The 14,366-nt window shown below is 51.4% G+C and overlaps 1 protein-coding gene across 1 annotated transcript in view; it reads left to right on the top strand.

Annotated features, from left to right (window-relative positions):
• The window catches only part of LOC104292216 (syntaxin-binding protein 4-like), a 35,844-nt gene that overhangs the window by 14,805 nt on the left and 6,673 nt on the right, over window positions 1–14,366 (top strand). Inside the window, exons 6-10 of the mRNA XM_009891553.1 lie at window positions 3,103–3,188; window positions 3,883–4,003; window positions 6,609–6,750; window positions 6,946–7,052; window positions 9,301–9,373. Coding sequence (XP_009889855.1) covers window positions 3,103–3,188; window positions 3,883–4,003; window positions 6,609–6,750; window positions 6,946–7,052; window positions 9,301–9,373 — 529 coding nt within the window. The remainder of the gene's footprint in view (window positions 1–3,102; window positions 3,189–3,882; window positions 4,004–6,608; window positions 6,751–6,945; window positions 7,053–9,300; window positions 9,374–14,366) is intronic.

Here is a 14,366-nt window from a genome sequence, read left to right as displayed (position 1 = left end):
GGCGTACTCGTTCATTAATCGGTAATGTTGGGGCATCGTCTGCCCGCTTGCAAACTCCTTCAAACACAGCACCGAGCACAAAATTAATTCTCAGGAGACTGACAGCAGAGAAGCGCGTTGCTCGCTGCTGGGAGAAGCGTGTGCTTCAAGTTAGTCATGTGTTTATGACCTTGGTGGAACTGGGGCTTGCAGTATTGACCGCTAAAGCCGGAGCTGGGACAGTCGCCCGTGACGTAGCCTTTAGTCACATCGTCCCTACGGCAAACGACCGGGCTGGCCCGGGGCTTGCAAAGCAACCCTGGGCTCGGAGCTCGCTGTTCAGGCTCCTGAGCAAATAATGATAAATACTCCTTTGTGGGTGAACTTAACGACGTTGGGATAAACAACAACAAAGAATGCTCAAGTCATAGGTGCCCTTGCTTATAACCGAGTCTGGCAGCATGGATTGGTGATTGGGTTCGCATTGTTTCGCAGGCTTTAAAGAGCGCGAGAGCTGCCAGACTAGTTGCATTTGCATTGACTAAGAGTTTTTTAGCCATTGTTTTAAGTTCATAACCTGTTCTGTGCTCTGATGGGTTATTATCTGAGGAAAACGTAACAATGGATGACCACGGAAACACCCAGCCCAAAACAAAAAAAAAACCACTCAGCTGCTGATGGCTTGGTAACCACTGGAAATAACACGTTAGCTTCCAGCGTGTTAGACTGCCTTTGCAACAGGTCACGGAGCGGTAAGGCCATCAACCATGAGTTACCAGTGAAATGGTACTGAATCACTGAGTCTGAATCACCCATAGGAATAAAAAGGCTTTACTGGAATGTTGGAAAAATTCTGCTAAGGTAAGATCCATCCAAAGCTTAACCCAGGGAACCACAGAACAGCAAACCGTTGTCCTGTTGCTATCAGGTCTAAGTTGTCCATCCACGTTCTCAGTGCTTTTACACCTATTTCAGTGCCTGACACTATGAAACTGCTTGTTAGAACAGTTTTGTGGAAGGTGGGCTTTTGGAACGAAGTAGTTGTCTTTTTTAAGGTCAGGGGTTTAGTTGATAACGACAATAGCATTGATGTAAAGTATTGGGGTTCACTGAGGCATTCCACCGAGTATTGTGCGACACTTGGATTTAAAATTAGCATTAAATGGAATGAATAAGGCATACGTTTGATGGCAATACTAGATAAGGCAGGCACTGGTCTTTGAAGTTAGTTAATGAGCTGGTTGTTAATGGGAAGATGTAAATTACTGAGAGCATTTCCATCAGCAACCTAAGGAGCTGGTGATTCATTCATCATTTAATATTGTTGACTCTAATCTAGCCAATAATATAGAACATCTGTCCCGGTAAAGTACACCGATGACACGTCGTCTGCTTGTGTGTAAGAGGAGTCTCCTCACCGACGAAACTTTGCTGTGGCTGGTTTCCTACAGATTTATGGCTTGAGCTTGTCTGACTGTCGAGTGTGAGAGCTTAGCCACTCATCACCAGGCTTTTCCTGTGGCTAGAGCATCAAGAAGGCACCTTCCCACGGGGATTCCTTCATGCCTTCAAAGTGGACATCTAATGTCATTACTGTGGCCACAGAAACAACGCTTTCAGGGTCTCTCCCCATTGCTTGGCTGCTCGTTTAATGACACCTGTAAGAAATTAGTCATCCTTGAGGTTCTTCTCCCTGTCAAAAGGTTGGATTGAGACAGAAGGTTTGGGTTCTGAAGCGAGAAGACTGCACAGTTGCGGAGGGACAGCACGCTCCTGGGAGCCACATTGTCTCTTTTAGGGACAGGCATAGGAGGCCGATGCTTGAACATGGCACCCCCCTTCCATGCCTCCTCATCCCAAACTGTGCGAGAGGCTCCTGGCAGCTCAAAGCAGGGTTACAGAAATGGTGCTGGAGCTGGTAAACATGGTTAATGGTGGTTCTTCGTGGTTTAAGAGCTCAACGTGTTAACACTTGGAAAAAGGAAGGTCACGAAGCGATTTGCCGTTGTGTATGGGTAGTTACGGTTCATCAAGGACTCAATGCATTCGGGTAGTATGGTGGCCAAACTCAACCTGGAAGGAAAGCATTAATGAAGGCCCTTGGGCACCGAGCCAGCTTTGCAGGGGATGTTGGGGATGAGACTGCTTCACAGAGAGGAAGCAGGGCGGTTTACCTCAAGAGAGAGGGATCGTGCTAAATGTGGGCACCCACCCCTCCTTGTTCTTGAAATTCACGGACGAGCCCTTCTGATCTTGATCCCTGTAAATTTAGCAAGTGTCTGCTAGTTCGGCATCTTCAGCCGTGAGCTGATGGGAAGAGTACAGAAGCCTGTGCTGCCCCAGCACGCTCTATGCGTGCAGGTCTTTTTTGTCTTGTGCTCCAAGAGTTTAGCCTGTGATGTTCATGGAGGACATCACCATGGATGGATTCAGAGAGTGGGCTGCTGCTTTTGCGCGTGGTCCAGAAGCCATCTCCCATCTTTACCCCCAGCAAGAGCTAGCAGGATCTGCTTTCTGTCTAGGAAAGGAGGAGAACAAAATGGAGAATAATCTACACATAACTATTCTGGAAGGAGTCACAAACAGGCCAAGCATTTTTGTTTTATGTTTGCGTAGTTACAGCTCCTTCTGACAGTCTGTTTAATTTGTGTGGTGCGTTAGCTAAACTTCTGAGCCTTATAGCTGGGGCTGAAATCACTCCAGCTGATTCCCAGGACGGTCCCAGCGGCGGGGTGCAGGGCAGGGGTGCGGGGTGCACGGCAGGGCTCCTGTGTTCATCCACCCTCTCTCAGGAAGGACAGTCCCCGGCACCAGTGCCTGTCCACACATCCCCTCCCAGCCCCTCTTGCCCATGTTCACCCTGAACGCTTTGCAGGGCAGGGAAGGAGCAGACCGAAGCTCCAGCCCATCGCAGGAAAGCTCCACTGCCGTGAGGTTGATTATCGACCTTAAACCTTGCACAGCCTCTTGAAACCCTGGGGGTCATACCCTTATTCATGAGAAAGCTCTGTCTTGTCCCCATTGCTGGAGGGAATCAGCCCCACAGACTTGGTAGTAAGTCACTGCCATCAGGTGGGGAATAGTTTTGCACAGCAGCTGACTATACCGTGTTTTTCTTTCCAGGAGAGAGTTCTCCGAGCTGCTGGAGAAGTTCGGCTCCCAAAGTAACACAGGCTCAGCGCGGAGCTCGCCGATCCTGCATGGCGGCGGTGAGTAGCTCAGCTTGCTTTTGGGGGGAGCCAACCAAAAGCCCCTCGCTCCCCTGAGAAAGTTTTCTTTGTCCCAGTGTTATTTTGAAGGAGTTTCGATTTGCTTTGCGTAGGTGTTCGGGTGGAGGTTTGCAGGCAGAGAAGTCTTGCTCGTTCTTATTGCGAGCACTTAGTGCGTCCCCAGGTACGGAGCAGCAGGCACGGCCAGTCCTGCCTGCACGGAGCAAGCAGAGAGCGAGGCAGCGAGGGAGAATTGAGTTGGGGTCATAAGATCTCCCCAGATCCCCAAACTCAGCCTAACCGACGTGCTGGGCGAACCCCAGCAGAACCCATCTCTGTTCATTCGCAAGCGGGAAATGTTTAGTGAGACGCAAGAAGGTTAAGCTAAGCCAGGTGCCAGCGCATCAAATCACACGCGCGTGGGGAAAGAGGGTGTCCTCTGGCCTGGCATCCCACCAGAAGGCTGTCAACCCTTCCCCCGTGGCAGAGGTATGTAGGGGTGGTAGAGGGGTGACAGTCCCACATCAGGATCATGCTGAGCAGAGTGAACATTTCCTCTCCATGCCTTTAACTCCCATGTGGTTTTCCCCAAAAAACCTAGGAAAACGGTGTCAGCTCTCAGAGGTAGAGCAGGGGAAGAGGGTGATGCTGGAGTATTTGCGTTCCCTGGACTGACTCTGACTTTGCTGTTCAGGTCGATACCTGGAAAGTACATCCTCGGGCTCCTCCTCGCGCTCTCAGAGCCCGCTGCTGCTGAGCCCCGCCAATTCCCACAGCCCCTTCATCGGGAACCCGGCGCACCCCCCTCACGCACAGTACGTACGGGGCCTGTCCCTTGGTCAGTCATGAAGATATTACCGCATGTCTAACGCTGTCTTAGGGTTAGATGCAGTAAATACTTCCAGTGTTTGAAGAACTGCTTTGTTCATCCTTTTATCTTCAATACCATTGCACCACCACAATGGCTAGGAGACCATGGTGTCTTCTAGAAGTCCTTGTGGTGGTGGCAGCTTGACCGCTCCTGGGGAGCCTGTGCCCAAGAGCCGAAAAGCTTCCCTGTTGAGGCAGTCTAGATGTTTGCAACATGGTTAACCATGCAACTGTTCCCCTTCCTCCCCTCTGAAAGCCAGGGAGAAGCCGTGGCTTACAGTCTGGCTGAGAGGACCCGGCACATCACCTTCATAAACCACGTCACGAGCGGAGTGTTTCTGTGAGGCCAGTGGTGCTTTCGGAAGGTGTTTCAGAGCATGTTTTCCATTGCCCTGCTTCTGGCACGTTGACATCGTGCAACAAGAGCACAAGCACTGCCCTCTCGATGCAAACACTCCCGATGCCCTTCGCTTTGGTGTCAACAGTGGTTGCCTACAGACACCACATCCTTTTGTCTCCAGAGCATCTCCTGGAGCGTGTGTTTTCATGTGGTCATCTGTCCCTTTCATATTTCGCCGGGTCAGAGGTTTGGACAGGCAGAGCTTGTTTTTCTGCGGAGTCTCGTCTCCAGGGTGCTCGGGGTTGCCCTTCTCAAGAGGGACGGCTCGAAGGGTGTTAACAGTCGTGGAATTGGGACCATTTGTCCCCAGGGCTTGCAGCTTCCCTCTCTTTGCCAGCGTAAAAAAGCCAAGTCACTGGTAAAGAAAATCAGACCTCACTGCGGAACCAGTAAATCCTCTTGCTAAATACCAGCTCTTTATTAGGGATTTGCAGAGGACAAATATTTGGCACCAGAGGTTTAAGTTGCTTGCATGGAGCGAGAGACCCTTACAGAGGAGAGGCCACCTCATCTACTCGGCAGCTGGTTTGGGCAAACTAGACATCCTTGCTCTGCTGTTAAGCCGCTCCAGGCTGCAATATAGGCTAGAGGGGACCTGGCTTGGTGGCCTCCTCGCTCAGCGCTGCCATGCTGTGCCACGGTCTGCTTGTCTCCATACCAGTGCCAGGCCCCAGTGGTCTCCTCCTGGGAGCAGCACGAGCCGTTTGAGGTCACAGACTGTGTGGAGCCTTGGTGGTCGGCTGCAGAGATGTAACTCAGGCCATGTGCAGCCTGGTCTTCTCATGCACGTGGCTGCCATCCCTCACCCATCCTTTCCTCTCACTGCCGGTCGTCCCCAGGCTGCGACCTCTCATTGCGGTGTCATCTGAGGTCCTGCCACCCCAGTGAGCAACGGGACCCAGATACGATTCGGTCTCGCCACAGACAGTGTCTGTTATTTTGATTTGCTACATTTCGTGACCTCATTTTCCTAAAATATTTCTTAAGAGCAATGCTTTTTTCACAAGGTTAAGATGCGTGCTGCATCAATGCAGTCCCTTCCCTCTCCCCGCACAGCTCCTGGGGGTCTGCTGCCGGTTTGGAGGGGTCCCTGGCCACATGCTGCTCTGTCACTGGGGTGTCTGACCACTGGGGTTGGCATCGCTGCGACGGCACCGGTGTCACTTTGAGGCACGGGATGCACAGCTGTCACTGCGTCTGAAGTTATCACCTAACACAAGGAGGACCAGAAACCGCAGACCGTTTGGCGAGTGGCTGCTGTAGAACCAAACTGAAAAGGAGAGAAGCCTGCTGCACCCAACCCATGAGGAGCAAAAGGCTTGCTGACCCTTAGATCCCCCCAAATCCTTCCCCAAAAACCGCCTGCGGGTGGCCAGTGAAATCTCTGCTCCCACAAGCACTTACTGCAATTGCTCTCTCTCTCTCTCCCTGCACGGAGCCGCCTGCCGTGGCCTGGTCCTGGTGGCCTGTTGGGCCCTGTCTAGCGGGCAGCCCTTGGAGGGGAGACCTCTAACAAGGTCCAGCCTTGCTCCTGCTCCATTTGCAGCACATCTGGGACTGGGAGAGTCACCTCTACCACTGCCGCAGGAGTAAATCACAGTGTGGTGGGTATTGCTACCAAGGTGCTTAAGGGCTCATTTCGTAGAGCATCTGGCAAGGTTTTGAGCCCAAAACTTGGTTAAGACATAACAAGCTGTGCATCCGGAGCTTCACTGCGATGCTTGCTAAGGGCTGCTTAATAGTTGGCTGATCTGCAAATTGCTGTCTGATGATTTAGGCCAGAGTTGCTGGATTCAAACAATAACCCCATCGATATGCGTTTGGCTATAAACACCAAGAGCGTGAAATATATATTGGCTAAACCTTTAGTTTCTTCTCTTTTTTTATTTTCCAAATGCACATGAGTGTCTCCCAGCATTTGGGATTATGTAAACCAGGCACCTTCATAACGCTGAACGATGCCTGCTGAGAAACTGGAGTCCTCACCTCTTCTGCCCAAGGTTGGGTGGAAGAAAAGACGTGGAGGCAGTAAAGGTTGGGAGAAGTTAGAAGGATCGTGCACGGAAGGAAAGCTGGGCAGAGTTTGTTCAGCAACACGGGAAAATAAACCAGATCACCTTGAGTCACCTGCTAACGTCTCTCCCTTGCAGCTACTCCATTGAATCAGGAATCCAGAGCATTTCTATAGCAAAATCCTCCGGCTTAGGGCTGACAATCAGTGGTGGATCTAACAGGCCTGATGGCCCCATGATTTATGTTCAAGAGCTTTTGCCAGATGGTGACTGTTACAAGGTAAGTCAGTGTGGAGACCCTCCGTGACTTTGCAATGGGGACCTCTCCTAGAAGCTGTAGTTGTTCTGAAGCAGCTTTTCTAAGACTAGATGAATAACGCGTTGCGTGGACTAACGAGGATTTGTGTTGCAGGACAAGGCTTTGGGCAGAGGATTATTCCTTCCCAATGCTCTGACTTTATCCTTCTTTGTTTAGGATGGTCGGCTCCGACCTGGTGACCAACTAATTGCTATCAATAAAGATTCTTTGGTGGGCAGCACACATGAAGAGGCCAGAAAAATAATTGCAAAAGCCAAATTCAGGTAGGCGTGTAACATATTTCCCATCATCATCATCATGGTGCTGCTGAGTCTTAGGCAAAACCCCTTCATAGAATCATCTAGGTTGGAAGGACCTTTAAGATCTCGAGTCCAACCTTCATGTCCCACCAATGTCTGGCTTCAAGAAGCATAAGCATTATTAGTCTTAAATGATGCTTCAAGATGGTCCTGATAGGTGATCATATAAGGAAATCTTGAATTCATGGATCATCCTGAAGTTTAATCCAGACCTTCCCAATGCTCTGGTCCTCAAGAATATCCCCTATCACTGCCCAGCAGAGTTCTGCAACAGAACTGAAGGTCAAACAAGCAACCCAGCTGGTGGAGATCCAGCTACACTGGTGCAGGCTACATGGGCTTAAGTGAGATTATGCCGGAGAAAGAACCACAGGCATGAAAGTTCTGCAAATTTAAGTTGTGCTTTTGTTTGTTTGTTTGTTTTGGTTAATAAAATGTTCCGTATTTGTTGTTTGTTTAAGACATGAGGGAAACACAGAAGTGGCCTTTATTCCTGGAAGGGGACGGTTACATCCTGGACTGTCAGTGCATAACAACATCCCGTCGCCACCTCCAAAGGCTGTGGGAAACGGTCTGAGTTCCTGCAGACTGAAGGTCCACGTGAGGTCCCCAGAGGTAGGTTCATATCTAAGAGCACAGACATCAGTCCCGTGGTCTTTCTTTGATCAGAAAACTCTTCTTCAGGGACTCCATGGTAGTCCTTCTGGACGGCGGAAAGTCTGTAATGCTGATGTATGTAGCCCTGTTTTCCAGCCAGGTATTTTAAATCTGAAATAGTGTTTCCTCTGCCTTGGGTTTGAGACAGCGAAGGATCGGTGGAGGTAATGAGAGGAGTTTCATCTCCAGGGCCTGCGTTCAGACCTGTTTCAGAAGTCTCAGGTTTTAAAAAACAAAACAAAACAAAACAAAACCCTTCTGCGGAGAGCAACCTGCATCTCATTCAATACCAGTCATAGGGCTGGAAGGGATCTCAGGAGTCAGTTTGATCTAGTCTCCTACCCAAAGGCAGGAGCAACTCTTTGTTCTTAAAGACCTCTGAGGAGGATGAATCCAGAGCGTTCCTAAGCAGCCCGTTTCTGTTCTTCACTAGCCTAATGATAAGCCAGGCTCATTCTTCCTGTGAAGCCAACTCCACGTTGTGTTTGCAGAGACAAGGGCTCGAGCTGTGCGTGGTGAGACAGGATTTAACCACACCGCCCTCACGATAATTTAGGGCCATGGCTGGATTCTGTGCGTTTGCCACTCCTCCCCGGGACTGGGGCAATGCCGGGTGTATCTTCTGCCTCTTCCATGGAAACTTCCTTTAGAAAAGGCCGGCTGGAGGTTCCTTTCATACCAGCATCATTCACAAAAAGTCTTTCTTTCCAGACCCTGTGGAGACATCGACATGCAAGAATGCCATGTACACGTTGCCTTTGGGTGTACCAGGCTGGAGACACGCTTATGAAGTCGGCCTTAGCCCATATACATATAGCTGAGTAGTATAGTTAGATCCTTCACCATCCAGCAGAAGGTGTGCTTGTGTAACGTTGTGAACCTATATGAAATTACACTGCCAACTGGAATGAAATTGCTCCTTTCCTCACTTTACTGCTAAAAGATGGAACTTTTAATGAGGTCTGGGCTTCCGCGCAAGGGAAAGCGTGCTCAGGTACCCGTGCCACATGTCCGTATGTCCTCAGCACCGGTCCTGTGCCCCTCTCTGCATCTAAGCTCCCAGCTGTGGAAGCACTGACTTAGTGGTGTTCAGCATATCTACCCTGTGACTAGTTTTCCCTCTTACTTGTGCTTTCAGCTGTGACCGGGCACTGGTTTCGGCTTTCTGCCATGCTCACTGTGATAATTACGTGTTTTGGGTCAGACTCAGTACCTCGCTGGCGGGTTGGATGAAGACCTTTAGGGAGAACCTCTATGGAGAAACCATACAAGGTCAAATTCATCCTCAGCTCTCAATTACGGTGATGACAAACTCGTTTTTCTGTGTGTGACCAGAGATTTTGAGACGGCTCAGGAACGTGCCTGTGCCAAGTGCTCCCAGAGAAACCCCTGGGGTCTCTTTTGGCCCATCTGCACAGGAGGTGTACGTGCTGCCTGTGCTCTTCACGGGCTGGATAGGTTGCTCTTTCTTGTACTCCTCTATCTTCCGCTCTTTGTTTACACCAACAGATTCTGCTTAGCGATTATCTCTGCTGTTTTGTCTTATTTTTTCTAGAATAGACATGAAAATCATTTTCCTGTGCCTTCTTTGTCACCGGACATTTGCCCACCAGAGCTTACCATCTCAGGTAAGAGACCTGCTCAATTGTTTTCTTTGTGCGGGTGACAAACACAGCCTTGGCTCCTCGGTGCCGAGGATGACGAAATTAATCTTGATCAGTGTTTATACTGCTGTAGTGGAATCTAATGGTGCGATAACGAGACTCAGCCCGCTAGGAGAGAGAGAAGGTAGCAGCTTGGCTTACTCAACTGGTAGTAGCTATGTCCATGTTTGTACATAGTAGCAAAATTCCTTACTAAGGCGTTCAGAGGACTAAGGTATTCGTAGGAGACAACTTCTTCCGCTCTCAGCCTGTGTTTCACTTGCAGCGGTGTCTTTGCCCACATACAAAGAACATGTCAGAGTTGCATCCAGCAGGTCCCACTGCAGGCAGTGTTCCCCCTTCTGATGCGGATGGGTAGTCCTTGGAGACACAGTATAAAAAAAATGCAATTAATGATAGTTGTCATGTACACAGCAACCCTGGGCATTATACAGGCATTAAGGATGCCCTCAGTTGGTCACATTGGGAAACTGCTTATAGATATCATTTCCCATATAAAGTCCCATTTCCCTCTACATCCAAGCTTCATTTTTGGCTTACTTTTGCATGCTGTGTTTTCTCTCCATGTTCTGAGTCCCATACTGAGCTCTTAACTTTTGGGGGTGAGACCTGCTCTGTTCACTCGACAGGACGGCAGCAACGAGGGGTGAACTCAAATCGCCCCGCAGCTTCACAGGTCCCTTAGGAATCGCAGAAAACCTCAATGACCCCCACGACCCACCATCCAGGGAGGTGACCTCCAGCAAGATACCCCGTATCCCTATGATATGAAGGTTACTTCTGCCCAGAGGACAAACTGAGCTTTCCCCTCGCAAGCGCAGCCCGTCATTCTCACGGCCGCAAGTCAGACGGCCCTTCCTTTCCCCCGCGCTGCCGAGGCAGCGTGCCACGTTGTCATTTCCATCGGGAAGGCTAAGAGCGAGCGTCGCGGGGTGAATTGTGTTTAGTCTATACCTGAGATTAGTGGGAGAGACAGCGAGCAGACGGTGCTGGGCCGGATGTGCATCAGCGCTCTGCTCCCAGGGATGCCTGTCTCACCTTGGGCAAGCTCAGCAGGATCCAGCCTTCGCCTTCCATGCTCCGCACCGCAGAGACCCCGGGACAGGGACTGCTTTCGGTCCGTCCTCCCTGCCCCAAGCATCCCGCAGCCTTGATTTGCGGGTAGGCTCTTTAGGTGGCCACCAGCGACAGCCAGAGCTGCCGGCGACGGGGAGCAAAGTCCTGGGTCATGTAGGCAATCCAGCAAACAGCAATGACCTAATCGCTTCCTGACGTAGCCAGGGGATTTCACTACACGCGGGTTTGGTTTTTTTTTATTTTACGTGAAACGCTGAGGAGGCTTTGTGTCAGTGTTGTCATCCATGAAAACAGACAACTGGCTTTGAAAGAGCAGCGGCCAGGCTTGGAGCTTGGGCCAGTGAGTGCCTCTCCCTGGGTGCCTGATGGATGCCCCGGATATGTCTGTGTCCGGAGCTGACAGCAAAGCCACGTGGAGCTAATCCTGATTAGCCACACGGCGAAGGGTAACGGCTCTGCCCTTGAACTTGGAGAGTAAAGTGTTGGTGGCCGATCCAGCAGACCCATTTATTACCTCTTGCTGCTTCCCAGCTGCTGGCGTTAGCAGAGCGGATGAATGCCCGGATTAGGAGGATTACGCTTGTGCAGCTCCTCCGCTGCTTCTCGCTGCCTTCGCCTCGCGCCCGCTCCCTGCCCCGGCGGTGGAGGAGGATGCTTGAGAGGTTCGGGAGAAGCGGTGTTACTCAGCAAGACGGGATGTTTATCAAATCCCAGGCAGGCGAAAGCAAGTGCTCCCTGGGCAAACTGGGTGCCACTGGCACGAGAGAGAATGTTGTCACCGACCTGGGCTGACGGGCTGAGAGTGAGCAGGGGCAGGCAGCGGGGCGGGCAGGCAGGCAGCACCTTTCCAAAGTCTGCCAGGGGACCTCCCGAGCGGGTAACACCTTCTGCAGCCCTTTTCCCAGGGAATCTCACAGTTTTTTACGGACAAGAGTTAACCGTACCGGCAAAGGTGGGGTTCCCTCCGGGGATGGAGGAGCCCCAGTGGCAGCAGGGCTCACGCTCCGTACCGTTTCAGCTGTGAAGGCGGTGTCTGTAAGGACGAGCCAGGTGCCAGCAGCTGGTTCTTCTGATCTCACGACAGCTTTTCACCAGCAAAGCAGCTGCTGTTTCTGCCTCTTTCTCCCTCCGTGTGTGCCTGCTACCCAAAAAACCCTGCCTGCCCAATGGAGGGAAAAGGGTTCAAGGCTTTTTGCAGCCTTGGAGAGGGAAAAAATTCTTGCACCGGTATTTTTCCGCATCGGTTTTAATCGGTTGATTCCTTTTTCCCAGGGGTGTTGCGAAAGCCAAGGCTGCATTTTCTAAAACGTTGGGCCTTCGTTTTGCTTAATTAAAGAAGACAAGACCCAGGCAGATATTATTTTTCACAGATCACCATAACTACAGACACCAAGACTCCACAAAAATTTGTGATTGGAAATTTCCAAAGTGCTGTTTTCGCAGTCCTCGGTCCTCGGATGAAACATCCCATTTGAAATGGTGCAGAAGCCCAGTTTCAGTAAGGGTGTGCCCCAGTATCCGATCTTTTCAACACTGGCCTAGTTCAGCCTTCCAGGACTGGATTTAGTAAATCTTGCTCTTTGCTTTTTTGGCCTGCTGCACACACATTGTGTTTCATTCAATAAGACTTGTGAAGTTTGCTTTGCAGGTCCCTCTTTCCCCTACCCAAGTGCTCTTCCATTAACATTTATTTTTGGCTTTTCAGCACCCGCTTCGGCATCTAATCCCAAAGCAGCTTCAAGCACCAAACCAAAAGTAGCGCTGGATCCCCACATCCGACTCAAGGATGGGAAACTGGAACTGGTAAGTGGAATGGGTCCCTCTTCCCCAGAGGGAGGTCTCCTCTCACTCCTCTCCCGGGGTGTACGATGCAGAAAAGAGACCACCGGTGTGACACCTCCTTGCTTTTGGCCTCCGTGTTATTTACAAGCAAAATAAGCTTATGTGAATGGTCTCCCTGTATTGCTGTTCCGTGAAAGAACTGGTTGAGACCTTTCAGCTTTGATTCTTGCACCGATGTTGCACTCGGGCATGTGAGGACGGGGCCGGGTACTAGCACAGGGGTCACTATGTCGCTTGGTTTTTGGAGGGATTCAAAAAATGCAAGCCTGAATAGATACAGCCTAAGAGAACCAGCCTGCCCGTTTGCCCCAAATTAAGCTGTAGCACTTGATCAGTGCTCTAACCTACAGGTACACCATCCTCCGCCAAACAGCTCGCTCCAGCCTAAATTCCCCTTCCCCTCTCCAGGAGGGTGACTGGGAACAGCAATAGCACAGGGGGTGTGGAGCGCAGAGCCAGCCGCGGTGCTCAGGACGTTGCTGTCCTTATTAGCCTCGCACCGTCACGTGCTATGATTAATTAATCTGATTTTTGAGACAGAGGCGTAAGAGTCAGCCACCAAACTGTACTTATTACCAGGAGTCTGGAATAAAAAATGGCTCTCAGCTCTTCAGTCGAGTTTGCTGGAGGTTGGGTCCAGCCTCTAAAACTAAAAAAGGAGAAGAGGGCGTAGTGAAACATCCCAATTGTGTCCGAAAGGGGCATTTAAACACACCTCGGCTCATCTTGGCTATTTCTCAATGCTCCGGGGAGCTCCCAAAGTCTCCCCTGGCAGTTGCGTGTCCACTGGACGTAACATGTTAGACTCGGGGCTGTGGGAGCAGGCAGCTGCCCTCCAAACTTTCCGGTGCTGCTGTGGCTGCTGGGGTGACCTGGGGCAGCCCGTCCGGGCGAGGGAAGGCTGGAATACGAGATATCCCACCCAGCATCCAGGCAGAACCGCCGCTCCTTTCATCGCTTTATGGAAACTACATTCCACGGGCACCATCAAAGGGCAGGGAGCGGAGCTGCCCGTTTGCTCACCGAGACCCCGCTGAAGGGCAGGGTGCCCTCGGGGGGTCACACATGGGTTTGGGGTGCGTGTCTGCCCCCCGGGTACTGCTGGATTTAAGGAGGGGGAGCGTGGGAAGGCAGCCCCTTCTGCAGGGCCGGGGGACTCCAAGGAGAGCCCGATGCAACGAGCATCTGCTGCCACCCGACGGCAGATCCAGCGCTCGCCCTTTCGCGGCTCTCGCCTCCCCGGAGGGCTGCACGCAAGCAGGAACTTTTCTCCTAAGCCTGCATAATTCTCCTAAAGCGGGATTTAGGATTGCTTTTTCGCAGCGACCTCTGCTCGTCACGGGGATAAAAGCAGCTCCTCTTTGGTGGGAGGAGTGGGGACGCTTGGTTTCTCCTTCTAAAAGCCAGCGTTAGGAGCGGGCGGCTGCAGCGCTGCCAGGGACAGGACACGCACACCGACCGGCACAACCTGAGATGGTTTTGGGGTGGCCCACGCCAGCTGCCGACATCGGCATCCCAAAACCCGAGAGCCGGCAGCACCGCCTTGCCCAGGGGTGGTGGGTAGAAGAGCAGGAGGTGGGACTCGCACGGGCCTCGCAGGCAGGACGTGAGAGCGGACGGGTCCCACAGGCGTCGCTGGTGATGGAGATGCGAGCAAGGACTCATCTCCAGCCCTCTTCCAGAGCATCATGCGGGAGGTGCTGTGCATGCAGGAGCCGCGGGTGCAGCCTGGGACAGGCGAGTCTTTAGCTCAGGCTCTTTCCCAGAGTCTGCTGAGCTTGACTTTCTCTTTTAAAAGCTTTTACTTGCTGCCGCCAGGAGCGAAGCGGGGTTCGCACAGGTTTATCTGCATCTGTGTGGTGCCCTGGGGTTGAATTGATAAATATCAGTAGAAGACAGGGCATCGGGCATAATGAGAGAGCAAAAGGTGCAATGAAGAAGCAAAATGTTTGAATGTCTCCTGTTGCCACGGGAAATACTCTGTGAATAGCTTTTATCTTCTCAGTTCCAAACACAGTTCCCGGGCAGTAAGGGAAAG

The sequence above is a fragment of the Charadrius vociferus genome, unplaced genomic scaffold, assembly GCF_000708025.1.
Source record: "Charadrius vociferus isolate BGI_N301 unplaced genomic scaffold, ASM70802v2 scaffold619, whole genome shotgun sequence".
NCBI classification, from domain to species: Eukaryota; Metazoa; Chordata; class Aves; order Charadriiformes; family Charadriidae; genus Charadrius; species Charadrius vociferus.
The sequence above is the reverse complement of the archived record's forward strand: the minus strand, read 5'-3'. Positions and strand labels throughout refer to the sequence as shown.